Source organism: Carassius gibelio, chromosome A21 (assembly GCF_023724105.1).
Source record: "Carassius gibelio isolate Cgi1373 ecotype wild population from Czech Republic chromosome A21, carGib1.2-hapl.c, whole genome shotgun sequence".
Taxonomy (NCBI): domain Eukaryota; kingdom Metazoa; phylum Chordata; class Actinopteri; order Cypriniformes; family Cyprinidae; genus Carassius; species Carassius gibelio.
This window is the reverse complement of record NC_068391.1, coordinates 1,686,203-1,700,674: the sequence shown is the minus strand read 5'-3', so window position 1 is coordinate 1,700,674 and position 14,472 is coordinate 1,686,203. Positions and strand designations below refer to the sequence as shown.

At 33.5% G+C, this 14,472-nt stretch overlaps 2 protein-coding genes across 4 annotated transcripts in view; one reads left to right on the top strand and one right to left on the bottom strand.

The window, feature by feature from the left end:
* The window catches only part of LOC127941571 (lysosome membrane protein 2), a 20,886-nt gene extending 6,843 nt beyond the window's left edge, over positions 1–14,043 (bottom strand). Inside the window, exons 1-9 of one of the 2 annotated variants that reach the window (XM_052536776.1) lie at positions 13,960–14,043; positions 4,950–5,079; positions 3,602–3,759; positions 2,056–2,200; positions 1,700–1,885; positions 734–825; positions 493–612; positions 129–307; positions 1–60 (exon numbers count right to left, since the gene is read on the bottom strand). The exon at positions 1–60 is cut by the window's left edge and continues 59 nt beyond it. In XM_052536776.1, coding sequence (XP_052392736.1) covers positions 1–60; positions 129–307; positions 493–612; positions 734–825; positions 1,700–1,885; positions 2,056–2,200; positions 3,602–3,759; positions 4,950–5,072 — 1,063 coding nt within the window. In that variant the 5' untranslated portion in view covers positions 5,073–5,079; positions 13,960–14,043. Of the gene's footprint in view, positions 61–128; positions 308–492; positions 613–733; positions 826–1,699; positions 1,886–2,055; positions 2,201–3,601; positions 3,760–4,949; positions 5,175–13,959 lie in introns of those variants that run through there. The other variant, XM_052536775.1, reaches the window with a different exon arrangement.
* LOC127941577 (vitelline membrane outer layer protein 1) lies at positions 7,954–11,130 on the top strand. Of its 2 annotated transcripts, XM_052536786.1 has the most exons (5): positions 7,954–8,229; positions 9,573–9,697; positions 9,876–9,989; positions 10,717–10,898; positions 10,976–11,130. In XM_052536786.1, exons 1-4 carry the CDS (start codon positions 8,023–8,025, stop codon positions 10,895–10,897), a joined length of 627 nt encoding a protein of 208 aa, XP_052392746.1. In that variant the 5' UTR covers positions 7,954–8,022; the 3' UTR covers position 10,898; positions 10,976–11,130. The 2 variants fall into 2 exon arrangements, with proteins under 2 accessions (XP_052392746.1, XP_052392747.1); XM_052536787.1 differs by lacking the exon at positions 10,976–11,130 and having other exon boundaries at positions 7,958–8,229; positions 10,717–10,902.
* Positions 14,044–14,472: the final 429 nt, after the last annotated feature.

Sequence of the window (14,472 nt, the reverse complement as noted above, 5' to 3'; positions counted from 1 at the left end):
CCTGGACTAATTTGTCATCTGCCTGGTAGAAATGAGGGGAGGACATGATGATGGGCGCACCTGAGAGAAGACACACATGTTAGCAGGACGTCCCAAGCGCCTCTGTACGGTGACAAACTCTCGCTGACCTTCTTTGCAGACACTAGCGTTGAGGAGGCCGGAGCCGAGACAGTTCCCAGCCGGCACGCAGAAGCCTGCGTTATCCGGGTTAATCGTAATATTAGCGAACACCTCGCTGGGTGGGACAAAACGGAAACCGGGAACCCCTCGTACGCTCACGTCAGACTCATACTGGGCATATATAGACCTGTCAACACAAACATGCATGAAACACACACTGAGAGACGTCTTTAATTAGGACTGATTGTCTTGATTCACACGAGAAGTAGTAAAACAAGCAGTGAATCTGATTCTGAAAAGCAGAGTTGTGTACTTCTCAGATTTAACCATTAATCAAATGGTTCTGGCTGAAGAATGTCTTTTTTTTCTCACCTGCACAGATCAGAGGAGAATATATAGAGTTTCTCAGTTTTTGTGATGATGGGATGGAAAGACGCTCCGTCGGTGCCGTTGATCATGTTACACTCTTCTGTACTCCACCAGTTCAACGTACTGACAAAAACAACAAATAATCCTTAATCCAGACTTCTCTGAGCACGTGCTAATATTGTTCAGATCGTTCTAAATCCATTCATTAATCTTCTGGAGATAAAACAAGACTGCTGATTTCTACCTCTGTCCGTTCCACTCATCTATACGAGAAAAATCCTGATAATTCTGCTTCCCGGTCAAGAAAATATAATCACCGTCATCGGTGCCATTTTTCTGAAACACAGTCATTGGCATTAAAATGAAACATGAACAAAAAGATAATTTAACAGACATGTGTAAAATTTTGTATGAACAGGCATTGAAACTGCAATAGCTGATGCAGATCATTTCTTTATGTTTTTGAAACGTTTCTCTTCTGCAAACCAAGACTGCATTTATTTGATCACATCCAGTAAAATGTGAAATATTATTACAATTAAAAATAACTGTTTTCTGTGTGAATCTATGGTAAACTGTAATTTTTTTCTGTGATGCACAGCTGAATTTCTTTTCAGCATCATTCCTCCAGTCTTCAGTGTCACATGATCTTAAATTAAAAAAAATTGAAATGTAAAAAAAAAAATAATAATAATAATAATAATAATAATAAATAATAATAATAAATAAATAAAAATACAATTAATTAATTAATTTTTTACTTTTTAAAATTAAAATTAAATTATTTTTTTATTATTTATTATTATTATTATATTCAGAAATCATTCTGATATTCTGATTTACTGCTCAAGAAACATTTCTGTTTATTATCAATGTTGAAAACTGCTGAATATTTTTCTGTGGAAACTGCTACATTTAATTTTTCAGGATTCACAGATTAATATAAATTTTAAAAGAGCAGCATTTATCTGAAATCTAAATCATTTGTAACATTATAAATGCATTTACAGTCACTACTGACTATTTTAAATCATTAAATCATTTTTTTCTGTAGATGAACCTAATAATCAGCCAAAATGAGTTATTGACTGATGCCACAAACCTCAAGTGAGGATGCACAAACAAGACGCATGATTTGAATCATTCATGCCTTCAGCAGAAGCAATGCAAATGCCTCAGTATTTAGTTTTAGAGGGTTGATGCTGCTAACCTTGTAGAAAAGTCCAAAGTGGTCATCGGACACAAACTGTTTGAGTTCTTTGAGCAGCGGATCTTCATAACCCCACAGCAGGTCACCGACTCTAAACGTCCTGAACATGCCGATGCCCTTTGCTTTCATCACGTCAGAGATGATGCGACTGATCAAGACAGTGTCTTTGTATTTCTCCATCACGGTCTGAAATCAAAAATAAACACTTAAAATTTGAATAATCTCTTGTCAGACTTTATGCAACACGTAAATACTTATTTAGATTTTAGGGTGAAGTGTGACATGCTTTCATGAGATTCACCCATCAAACATCTGATTTTCCAGTGGTTTTAGTAGGGCAGAGATCACAGTCTCACCACAACAGGGATGTCAACCGTTCGGACGATGTCATCCTCAGATCCCCGTGACATGTTGGGCTCAAACACATATGTCTTGGGATTGACAGCCGCTACTCTGGTTCCGTTGTCCAAAAATTTCACTTCCTCCTTCGGCCGATGCTCCCTGAAAGAGGAAGTGCAAATGTGGTTCTTATTGACACATGAAAATAACATGATCATGGAGCTGAGTGATAAAAAAATACTAAAGATCTGAAGCACTAATTCGTTAAGTGGTTTTAATGAACACAGAGCATCCGATGTGTCGTCAAACTTGTGCAAGACTGCAGCAAAAAGTGGTTTGATTTAGTTTAAAAAGCTTGAAGTTTTGAAGCAGTTTTAAGTTTAAAGCAGTTTAAGTTTTAAGCAGTTTTAAAAGTGGCTTAAAGTTTGAAGCAGTTTTAAAAGCAACTTTAAGGTTGAAATAGTTTTAAAAGAAGTTTTAAGTTTGAAACCATTTATAAAACAATTTGAAGCCATTTTTAAAAGCAGTTTTAAAGATTGAAGCGGTTTTAAAAGCAATTTTAAGTTTTAAAAGCTTGAAGTTTAATGCAGTTTTTAGTTTGAAGCAGTTTTAGAAACTTTAAGTTTAAAGCAGTTTAAAGTTTGAATCAGTTTTTGAAAGCATTTTTAAGTTTTGAAAGTTAAAAGTCTGAAACCATTTTAAAAACAGTTTTAAGTAGTTTTTAAAGCAATTTTAAGGTTGAAGAGGTTTTAAAAGTTTGAAACCATTACGAAAGGGAGTTTTCAGTTTTAAAAGTTTGAAGTTTGAAGCCATTTTAAAAGTTGTTTTAAGTTTGGAGCAGTTTAAAGTTTGAAGCAGTTTTAAAATCTTGCAGTTTTGAAGCAGTTTTAAGTTTAAAACATTTTTAAAAGCAGTTTAAAGTTTGAAGCAGTTTTAAAAGCAGGTTCAAGTTTTAAAAGCTTGAAGTTTAAAGTAGTTTTTGAAAGCATTTTTAAGTCTGAAGCAGTTTTAAAAGATTGAAGTTTTGAAGCAGTTTTAAGTTTAAGTTTGAAGCACTTTTTGAAAGCTATTTTAAGGTTGAAGACGTTTTAAAAGCAGTTTTAAGTTAAAAAAACTTGAAGTTTAAAGTAGGTTTAAGTTAAAAGCACTTTTAAAAGCAGTTTCAAGTTTCAAAAAACTTGAAGTTTAAAGCAGTTTTAAGTCTGAAGGAGTTTTAAAAGATTAAAGTTTGATACAGTTTTAAGTTTGAAAAAGCAGTTTTAAAAGTTTGAAACAGTTTGAAGTTTGAGTAAGTTTGAAAAGCAGTTTTAAAAACATGAAGTTTAAAGCAGTTTTAAGTCTCTTAGACAGATTGCTGTGTTTTCAAGGGTTTTCTTTGTGGCTTCAGATAAACAAATACAGAAGCCCTAAAGCGTTCCATGGATTTCAGGAACACTGAACATCTGATGTGTCATCATTAGAAACTTGTGCAAGAGAAAACACAGTCATGTGAATTGTTTTTTTTCCGCCCGTCACACATCGAGAGGAAAACATGACCAGCATGTTTTTAGCAGCATCACTGACCTGTACGTGTACGGGCCGATCTGCTGGACGAGAGGTTTGTCTCCTTCCAGAACCTCTGCAGGATTGGTCAGATTAAAGAAATAAAATTGCATGTGAACCGGCGGTGGTGGGGTTTGCCAAACCGAAAACGCCTCCGTTCCATTTTCCAGAACTACTTGCTGTTAGGAAAAGTGAATTGTGGGTAGAAATTAAAAAAAGTTATTTTTACAAACTCATGGTTTCTAATACAATTCATATATGTATATAAAGTGTACATTTATAAAAATATGTGCAAATGAGAGGAAAAAAAATGTGGATATTTTCTGGACATGGTATCATTATGTAGCTAATTTCTCATTTCTAATCCATAATGGCATATGAATATGATATTAGAATCAGAAAGAGCTTTATTAATTCAATACCATAGTATCAGTTGATACCATTATATTAGTTTATACAAAGCCATTTAAATGATGTCAATATTCTTTTAAACAATCTTTAATCTAAACTACGTAAAATGTATCAAATTAAATTTCTGGTTATGATAAAAATGCCATATTTTGAACATATACCACAGCATTTCCATATACAGAATTTAAATATCTTTATGTTTAATGAATATGTAATATTAAAGACATTTAATAATTTTATATTTGTGGTATCATGATGCTAATATTATGTGAATTAAAAATATTACTTCTACTACTAATAATAATACATACTTTGTGACATTAATATATAATATGATAATACAGTAAAACATTAATATACATACTAAAATACTATATATATGTTTGTTTAAAATAAAACATAATAAAAATTTAATCTCTAATCTAAAGTGTATAAAATAAAATTTCAAAATGAGGCTAGAAAATAATTTTAAAATGATGCACCATGGCATTCCCATAAATAGAGTGTAAATAAAATGCTCTAAAAATAAAAATGCTGAATGATTATATTGTATATTAATTAATATATTAAATATTACCACTGTTATTCTAATATAATAGATGATATTGCATTTTAACAGATACTACAAATGTACATATTTATTTGTTATTTATATAAAACGTTATATAGTGTAATCTTTAACCTATATAAAAAGACATTTCAAAATAATGCTAGAAAAAATATTTTGAGCATGAATGTTATCATGGCAATTCCATAATGTAAATATCTTGGTAAATGAATACGGTGTATATTAAGGGTTCATAATAGATATGATATATAGATATAATGATTGTATACATATACTCAGACATTATATATATAATACACAAACTACACATGGACAGTGACAGCATATGAAGAACACAACATAAATATGATATGAAAACACATGTGAAGACACACACTCGTACTCACTGACCTCCTTTATTCTGTTGTTTATGAGCTTCTGGAAGACCTGCGCCAAAGCCATCGCAATCCCGGCGATTAACAGCAGCACGCAGAGGACTCCTGCGCTGTAAACACAGCACGAGCGCAGCTGCATGATTTTTCTGTTCGAACAGAAAAGGACAAAGACACAGCAACCGATCAGGACCGAGAGTGTTTACATGTGTCGGGAACTCGGCAGCACACAGATAGAAATAAAACAGCGAGATAAAAACAAGCCAGACGGAAAGCGTGTGTTCCAGCAGAGCGCGCTCGACGGCTCACTCAGACCGTCCTCCGTAGAAACCCATTCAAAACACACGATCGGTTTCGTCTCATTAGAACGCATGTATACTCTGGAAAGTGTAATCATTAAAAAATATCGATGTTAAAGATTATTAAATGTCATGCAAACATTTTTTACGCTATTTCGTTCTGTATAAAAAATACGTATATAACCGCTGTAACCAGAGCTGAGTAAACATACAGCGCTGAGAAAAGTAACGCATATCACGTGACAGAGCGGTAAACGGAAGAAAATAAATAACACTCGAATAATACATTTTTAATTACTTTTAAATTGCAAATACAAAGTCAAGTATTAAAACAGCTATTACTATAAATTATAAGTGTTCTAGTGAACCTAGTCGATTTGCGACACGCCCCATATTGATAATTTTTTTTTTTTTTTTTTTTTTTGCGAGAAATAAAAGAGCCGCCACCCACTCATGATTCATGAACTTTTATAACACTATTCATTAATTTTTGACATGTGGATGTTCACGAGAATCCTCACTCGTTAGTTTCGTTTCGACAGAAGCCTCTCTACATTCACCTGAACTGCTGTAAAATAAAATCAATTTTAATCACTGCTTTCCTGTCAAACATACATGTTTTAAGTGATTTTAAAAGTCGGTTTGTCCAGACCATTTTAGATTATGTAGTTTGAGTGGAGCAGCTAACGAAAGTAGGACATTTTGAGGTCATGCGCATGCGCAGTTCCTAAGAGCTCGTTTGAGTTGAGCAGCTAGCGAGCATACGTGCGCATGCGCAGATACGCTGGCGGCGTCGTGATTTTAGTTATTTGTGCTGGACGTTTTGCAGATTACCTTTACTTTAATTCAACTTAACTTTCTGTTCATGATATGCACTGGATTCGTTTGTTGAGCGTCTGTTTTGTAAATTCACCTGTGTTAGTAAAGTGAAAGTTAAAACCGATTCAAAACATTCGCATTAGCGAGTCCAATAAACGATGCCCCAAAATATGATAATCCCATTCTAAAATGTAAAAGACTGTACACATTTTAGAATAATAAATAAATCATAGTGTAGCATACTATGAGTAGCATAAATATTAGGGGGTAAATTATATATATATATATATATATATATATATATATATATATATATATATATATATATATATATATATATATATATATATATATGTATATATATATATATGTATATACACACACACACACACACACACACACACACAATTATTATTAATTTAGATCAAAGGTTATTTATTTGTTTTTATTCTTCTTCTTTGTATTATTTAATAATTTCTTTATTATTACTATTTTCATATCTAGAAATGTCATGCAACTTTCATACATGTTTTCTTGGGTGTTAAAGAATTAAAAAAAAAACTAAATCTTAATGAACTATTCAATCTAGGTTATAATTAGTACATTTTTTACAGACCCACTCTAAAATTTAAAATTTACAAATATTTGGGTTTTATTATTATTATTATTATTATTATAGTTTATCAGCTTAAACTAAATAAAAATTAGAAATGTTGCCATTGTTGCAGACCGATCCTGGGACAATCCACCCGTGACCTTGTGAGTGATGGGAAATGCTGATATTTTCAAAACTGAATAAAACTAAAAACATATCCTTGTAATTCAGCAACAATGGGTTTGATTCCCAGGGAATGCATGCATGCTTTCAGTGTAATTCAATCACTTTGGATAAAAGCATTAATAAATGCATGAATATAAAACATGTCCTCCCGTCTGTAGTAAATCTGCAGTGCCAGTGGGTGGCGCTGAGGAGCCTCCAGCGTCTGGAGAACATCAGAGAAGCAAGGTACAGCAAGTGACACTCTTTATTAAGTCTTTTTGTTTATTCATTCTCAATGCTCTTCAGTCTAAACCTGTCTGTCTCTGGTCTTCAGCTTCCTGTTCATCAGGATACAACAGCAGGAAGCATCCGGGTAGACTGAAAACACTTGTGGATGACATGAACGAGAGGAAGGCTAGAGCAGAGGATGATGGGATAGATTGTATAGACACTCCTGCAGCTAATATAACAGACTGGATTTGTTTAATCTTTTTCATCTCCAGATGTTCACTGATGGACTGGAGTGCTGTGGTTTATTGTGATGTTTTTATCAGCTGTTTGGACTCTCATTCTGACGGCACCCATTCACTGCAGAGACACTGATGCAATGCTGTATTTCTCCAAACCTGATGAAGAAACAAACTCATCCTAATCTTGGAAAGCCTGAGGGTGAACACATTTCCAGCTAATTTTCACTTTAGGATGAACTATTCCTTTAAAGGAATCAGCTTTACATTTATCTATTTGTCTTCATGAAAAAGATAATAAAAAACACAGACTATCAAGCGAAGCAGCATTTGAGCTGATCAGTCAGTGTTTGTCGGAAGTGTGTTGTTTATTGACTTGCGCAATAATTCAGTGTTGCGTTATTGTCTTAAACAATAATGAAATACATCTGATTTATCTTGTGCGCTTCTGTGTGTTGCAAAACATGCTTACTTTCCAAAATTACCAAATCAAAGCAGCAACTGGACATTTTATGGGAATACGACCAAGTACAACACTTTCCAAGGACACTGACAGTTTGTGCGTTCATTTACAGGACATTGATATTTGATCAGTGTTCCTGGCTGCTGATTGGCTGGGATATTGATAACCACACAAATGTTTTGTTGTGATTGGCTTGATATAGAAGCAGGCAGGTTCTGCTGACCGACTACAGACGACTTTCAAGTGTAGAAACACTACAGCGGTATTTTAGTCCATCTGTAGCAATGCATCGCTTCATTTCCATCACATTTTCACTGCTAGTCTTTATTGGGCTGCAGGTGAGCGTTCAGACCGCAGGAAGACGCTTTGAGAGGAGCATCGAGAGACACTTCGTATCGTTGCTGACGGTACCCAATGGGATGAAGTGGGGGTCATGGGCTCAAAGGGAATTCTGTCCGAGTGGAACATACGCCGCAGGATTCAGTCTAAAGGTAAGATGAGCATGAAGATGGCTTAAAGGTTCAAAACGAGTAAAGTCTGCTTTATTGCCAATTCTTTCACATCTATAGCACACACATACAAAACATTTGTGTTTAGTTTGACTTGAGGTGAAATGAGTGAGTGAGTTTATGCTTAAAACAAGAATAAATATCTGCCAATGGGGTCAGAAAAGTAAACTTAAGGAAAGGTGTGAAGTGTAAAATCAAGTCCTGTTTATTTACAAGACAGAAGTTTAATTTTAATGTTAAATGCCATTAAAAACGACAGCGTTCACTGCAAGTGTTTTTAAAATAAAACATATAAATTTAAATAATTTGTACTTTTTTCATTGCGCAAGGTAGATTTAACAATTTTTAACAGTTTTTTATTATTATAATTATTTAAAATCATGTTTTCTTTATTTAAGTAAAAACTGCTTTAAAAATGTTTTAATAACTTGTACTTTTGTCTCGTTTTCTGGTTAAACATCCTTAGTGCACAGGGTAGATTTAATACAACATGTACTATTTTTATTATTATTATTATTTAACATCATTATACAAAGTAGATTTACTATTTGTATGTGCTATTATTCAGTGTTGGGAAGGTTACTTTGTTGCAGACTACAAGTTAACCTATTTAAAATGTAACAAGTGGTGTAACTGTTTCAGTTACTTTAATAAAGTAATGTAACTGATTAATCATTTTGAAACGTTTAATCCAAACCTTAAAAAGGGTTAACCTTACAGCAGAGTTACAGCTGATTACTGTCAGATTTTCAAAACCCTTCACTTGAATTAATATTATAATAATTGTATTTTAAAGCACAGCTACCACAAAATCAGACTTCAGCGCCCCTTTTTTTTCTTTGAAATCATGCTGAGGTGAAATACTGATTTGAAATCATAAGATATAGTTTAATAGATATGATTCTGTTTTTGAAATCAAATCTTTGCAATAGGAAACAGCAAACGCTGACATCTATGAATGCTTAGAAAGAATAAAAAACAGTAAATCTTCAAAAATAAAGCATTTACACAAATCCAAACAGAAAATAAAACAGTTATGAAATAAGCATGTGTCCTGATTCATTGCTATTTTAAAGCATTCAATGCAATTTAGGAATTAAATCCGTGTATATGAGAAAAGTTGGCAATTGTTTTCTTTCTTTAACTAAAAACCCATTTTAAAATATATCTTTCGTAATGCAAGAATATGCATAATAAATAGTTTTGCAGTACAGTAAGAATGAAGCATGTTTAATCACTAAGTTAATCTCCATGAATGTCGTTATTGGTTCGTTAACACTGTTCCCAGAGGACGATTGACTTATGTTTCACTCTTGTTTTTTGAGGTGGAAGAACTTTCTGTTTTATCGGATAACACCGCGCTCAATGCGATTCGTCTTCACTGCATCAGTCTCTTCAAAGGCTCAGGCTTAGATGAGCTTGATAGTTTCGTTGAGTCGAACGTTGGAAGGTAATAGACTCCGACTTTACACTGTTATGAAGAATTCTTAATTTTAAAGTTAGGAACGTTTTTTTTGTTAGCTAGATAAAATAAAATAATAACTGAGTCTTAACTAATAAATGAAAGGGTTTTGCTTGAAATGTATTTATTTATTCACTAAAATACACTAACTTGTGATTTTCTCCAGCTGGGGTCAGTGGACTAAAATCAAATGGTGTCCTTCTGGATTCTTGAAAGCTTTTCAGCTGAGAGTCGAATCTTCCCAAGGAATTAGAGACGACACGGCTGTAAACAACATCAGGTGAACATATATAAGTTTTTGATTGATATATGGTTTGTAAGGAGGACAATATTTGGCTGGAATACAACTATTTGAAAATCTGGAATCTGAAGGAGCAAATAAAATCGAAATATTGAGAAAATCATCTTTAAAGTTGTTCAAATTAAGTTCTTAGCCATGCATATTACCAATCAAAAATTAAGTTTTAATATATTTATGGTAGGATATTTACAAAATATTTTTATGAAACATGATCTTTAGTTAATATCCTAATGATTTTTGGCATAAAAGAAAAATCTTGACCCATACAATGTATTTTTTAACTATTGCTACAAATACACCCCAGAGACTTAAGACTGGTTTTGTGCAACTCCCTCGCTGAATGCTTTCATCGAAATCCAAAGAAAGTTTTTGTTTTTAGTGTTTTTTTTGAAAATTACAGTAACAGGTGTTACATTTCTGATACACGCTTGAATTGTTTGGCCAATCACAGCGCACTCGGTCAGCTGGCCAATCAGAGCCCTCTGAGCTTTTCAGAAGGAGGGGCTTTGTAAAAAATCAGTGCATTCCAGAAATGACATAGGCTAGAGTAAATATTTAAAGCAGTACCACTGACTATAAGCATTGCAGGTGATCACATGACTGATATTGCACAATCGTAAGTGTTTTATAAAGAGTCAATTAATGGGCTGTATATTTCTTCTTGGCTAAAGCTTCATGTTAATCAAAATACTGCCACGTTTTTCAGATTCAATTGCACTGAAGGGTCTTTGCTGTTGGGTGACGGCACAGACAAAGGCGAGTGGGGCGACTGGAGCTCGTCTTGTCAGGGAAGAGGGATGTGTGGCATCATGACGCGGATAGAAGAAAAGCTGAAATTCGGAGACGACACGGCTCTCAATGATGCACGCATGTTCTGCTGCGAATAAGGTGATGCGATCGCAATAAAACTCTCGGATCGTCACGTACTGCAAAGCAACTGATTTTTAATTTTCGTTTGTTTTTAGGTGTAAAGAAGACGACAAGAAGAACAGCAGAAAAAGTATAATAACTGATCAAATACTAAGATGAACCATCTCTCAGCACAGTTTTGTAAGGGATCATGCTCAATCATAGCATTATCACCAAATAAAGAACAGGATAATAAAGACCCCAAAAGCCACGGTTGACTGGATTATCCTCATTATTATTTTATTTTTGGGTTTAAATATCAGCATTAAAGTTTCTTTCTAAGAAGTATTTTGTATTTTCTTATATATGTGACCCTGGAGCACAAAACAAGTCTGAAAAATACATTTTATGAGTCAAAATTAAGATTTTTAAAGATCATGTTTCATGAAGATATTTTTGTAAATGTTTCAAATCTTAATTTTTGATTAATAATATGCATTGCTTAGAACTCCATTTGAACAACTTTAAAGGAGATATTCTCAATATTTAGATTTTCAAATAGTTGTATCTCAGACAAATATTGTCCTCCGAACAAACCAGACATGAATGGAAAGATGATTTATTCACCTTTCAGATGATTCATATATCTTAGTTTCAAAATATTGACACTTAAAACTGGTTTGTGCTCCAGGGTCACGTTTTTCATTCTAACACCTTACATCAGATGTTTCATCACGTTAGTATATTTGGCAAATGCTTCTATATAAAAGTTATCATCTTATACATAAACGCATCGCATAGCTGTCACGTCTGGTTAGGACACTGTGTGAGGATATAATTATATCCCAACACTAAAAAAATAATTATTAATTAAGCTTGGGATGCCACAATGCAGTCCACGGACAACAATACTATACAAAAATATTAATGGACAGGGATGCAAAAATGTATACAAACATAATTGTAATATTTGGTTAAGGGCATTTTTGATCGAGCAGGATATAAACATCGTCATCTTTTAAATGTTCTTGTATTATACTTTGCCCTTATATAACGCCCTTCCCTACTAACCTGACTGAAGTCATTAACATTTAACATTTGTTCTTCAGTCAGATATATTTAAATTTGACTGACTTATCAAAGAATGAATAAATGTTTGGTGTAAAACAGGTCTATTTACAATACCTTGAAGTACAAAGCATAAGTCTTTACAATAGATATTTTTCAAATATTTCGGTGAACTATCAAATACAAATTTTCCAAATGCCAAGCTATGCCATTTTAAATGAGCTCAAACTTTTCTTTTTATAAATAGTTGTTGTCTGAGTGACCTGTTTAGAGATTGTGTTATTGTGTGTTTACATGCAGGTCTCATAATATTGAGTAATACTATAATATTGATCAAATCTGATGTCTTGGGCCATTGGTCAGTTTATATTTACTTTGATAATGTTTTGGAGAGAGCTTATATTTGCTGTGCTGGTTGGACTTGGATCCAGGTGTTGGTGGAGGGTCAATGTCCAACACTGAACCCTGTGACGAACCGGCAAACACACACACACACACACACACACGCAGACACACACACATCTGTTTCTTTCGATCATATGTGATCGCAGGAGGACGCTTCGAGGGAATCTTTGCTGAGGGTCAGTAATGGGATGAGATGGGGTTCATGGGGTCAGAAGGAAATGTGTCCATCTTAATGTTATCTCTAAGGCAGTGTGATCCAAAACAGTTACAAAATTCGCATTTAGAAGATATAAGCATTCAGAGCTTGCAGTTCATCACTTCCGCCAAAACGGCTCATTGATTTTCTTTTTTTTCATACTTCATCTTCTGAAAGATCATGTTCCATGAAGATATTTTGAAATGTCCTACTGTATGAAAAATTTATTTTTGATTAGTAATATACATTGCTAAGAACTTAGCCTTTAAATATATGCATTTTCACCATGTTTTTAAGAATAAACTGTGTATAAATCAGTGTGAATGATGATATATGCACAAACCCCACAGTAAAAACCTTCAGAATACAGAGAGGAATAAATCTCTAAGTTTTGGTGCATGTTCGTGCTGCTGAAGTGGAGAAACAAACTCATAACCTTTAAATATATGCATTTTCACCATGTTTTTAAGAATAAAGTGTTAAATAAATCAGTGTGAATGATGATATTTGCACAAACCCCACAGTAAAAACCTTCAGAATACAGAAAGGAATAAATCTCTACGTTTTGGTGTATGTTCGTGCTGCTGAAGTGGAGAAACAAACTCATAACCTTTAAATATATGCATTTTCACCGTGTTTTTAAGAATAAAGTGTTAAATAAATCAGTGTGAATGATGATATATGCACAAACCCCACAGTAAAAACCTTCAGAATACAGAAAGGAATAAATCTCTAAGTTTTGGTGTATGTTCGTGCTGCTGAAGTGGAGAAACAAACTCATAACCTTTAAATATATGCATTTTCACCGTGTTTTTAAGAATAAAGTGTTAAATAAATCAGTGTGAATGATGATATATGCACAAACCCCACAGTAAAAACCTTCAGAATACAGAAAGGAATAAAACTCTAAGTTTTGGTGTATGTGAGTGCTGCTGAAGTGGAGAAAAAACTTTTAAAAGACATTCATTGGAATTGAAATCTACAGATGCAAATGAATAAATTTCAATAAAATAAACAATTAAATGTGTTTTTTGAATGTTTTCTTTTCACTAGTCTAAAAGAAGACAAGTTATGGAAGCAAAACCTCAAAATGTAGCAGGGCATGAAAAAAAAGACTGTCTTTGGCTTTAGTGTCTTGCCTTAAATCAGGATTTCTGTGTGGGATTAATTATTCATTCCCTAATAAAAAATGTTTTAAACACAATGTTGTGTCTTTTTGTTTCAGTTTATTTTGTTTCAGATAAATTTTTGTGGGTTGTTGATTTGGTTATGGATCAGAACTTTTGAAATCCAAAATGAACAGGAAATGAAGTTCCCGAACAAAAACCAATGGATAAGTGCGTGGCTACTGTTGTGCCAGTGTCATGTGAGGAGCAAAATGCAGAAAAGCAATGAACATGCTGGAAGAGAGAGTGAGAGAGACAGAGAGACCTTTGTTCAGCATTGTTGGATAATTTCTCGGTTTGGAGAACAGCTCTTTTCTCTCTTTCTCGTGGTTATGGTGCCATCTCTGTCGGGTTTGACCAGATCTTTTGCCTTTAAAGACAAAAAAAAATAAAATAAAATAAAAAACATGCAGAAAAACCATCAGATTAGCAGAAAGACACAGAAAAACAGGGTTTAAATTCATTTTGCTGGATAAGATTTTTTCCACAAGGAAGTGCAAGTGGTCTGTGGAATAATTCTACAAGACAAATAAGCGTCACGTGACGCACCCCTCTCCCCCCCGTGTCGTTTGATGACGTCAACTGACAGGCGCGCACGCTTCGTTCACGTTTTTCTTTATTTATTTATTTTGAAATAAATTAATAGTTTTATTTAAGGATGTGTTAAATTGATAAAAAAAAGTGATAAAAAATACTTATAATGCTAGGAAAAAAATCTATTTTAAATAAATACTCTCTTATTATTTTATTCATCAAAGAATCCTGAAAAAAGTATCAA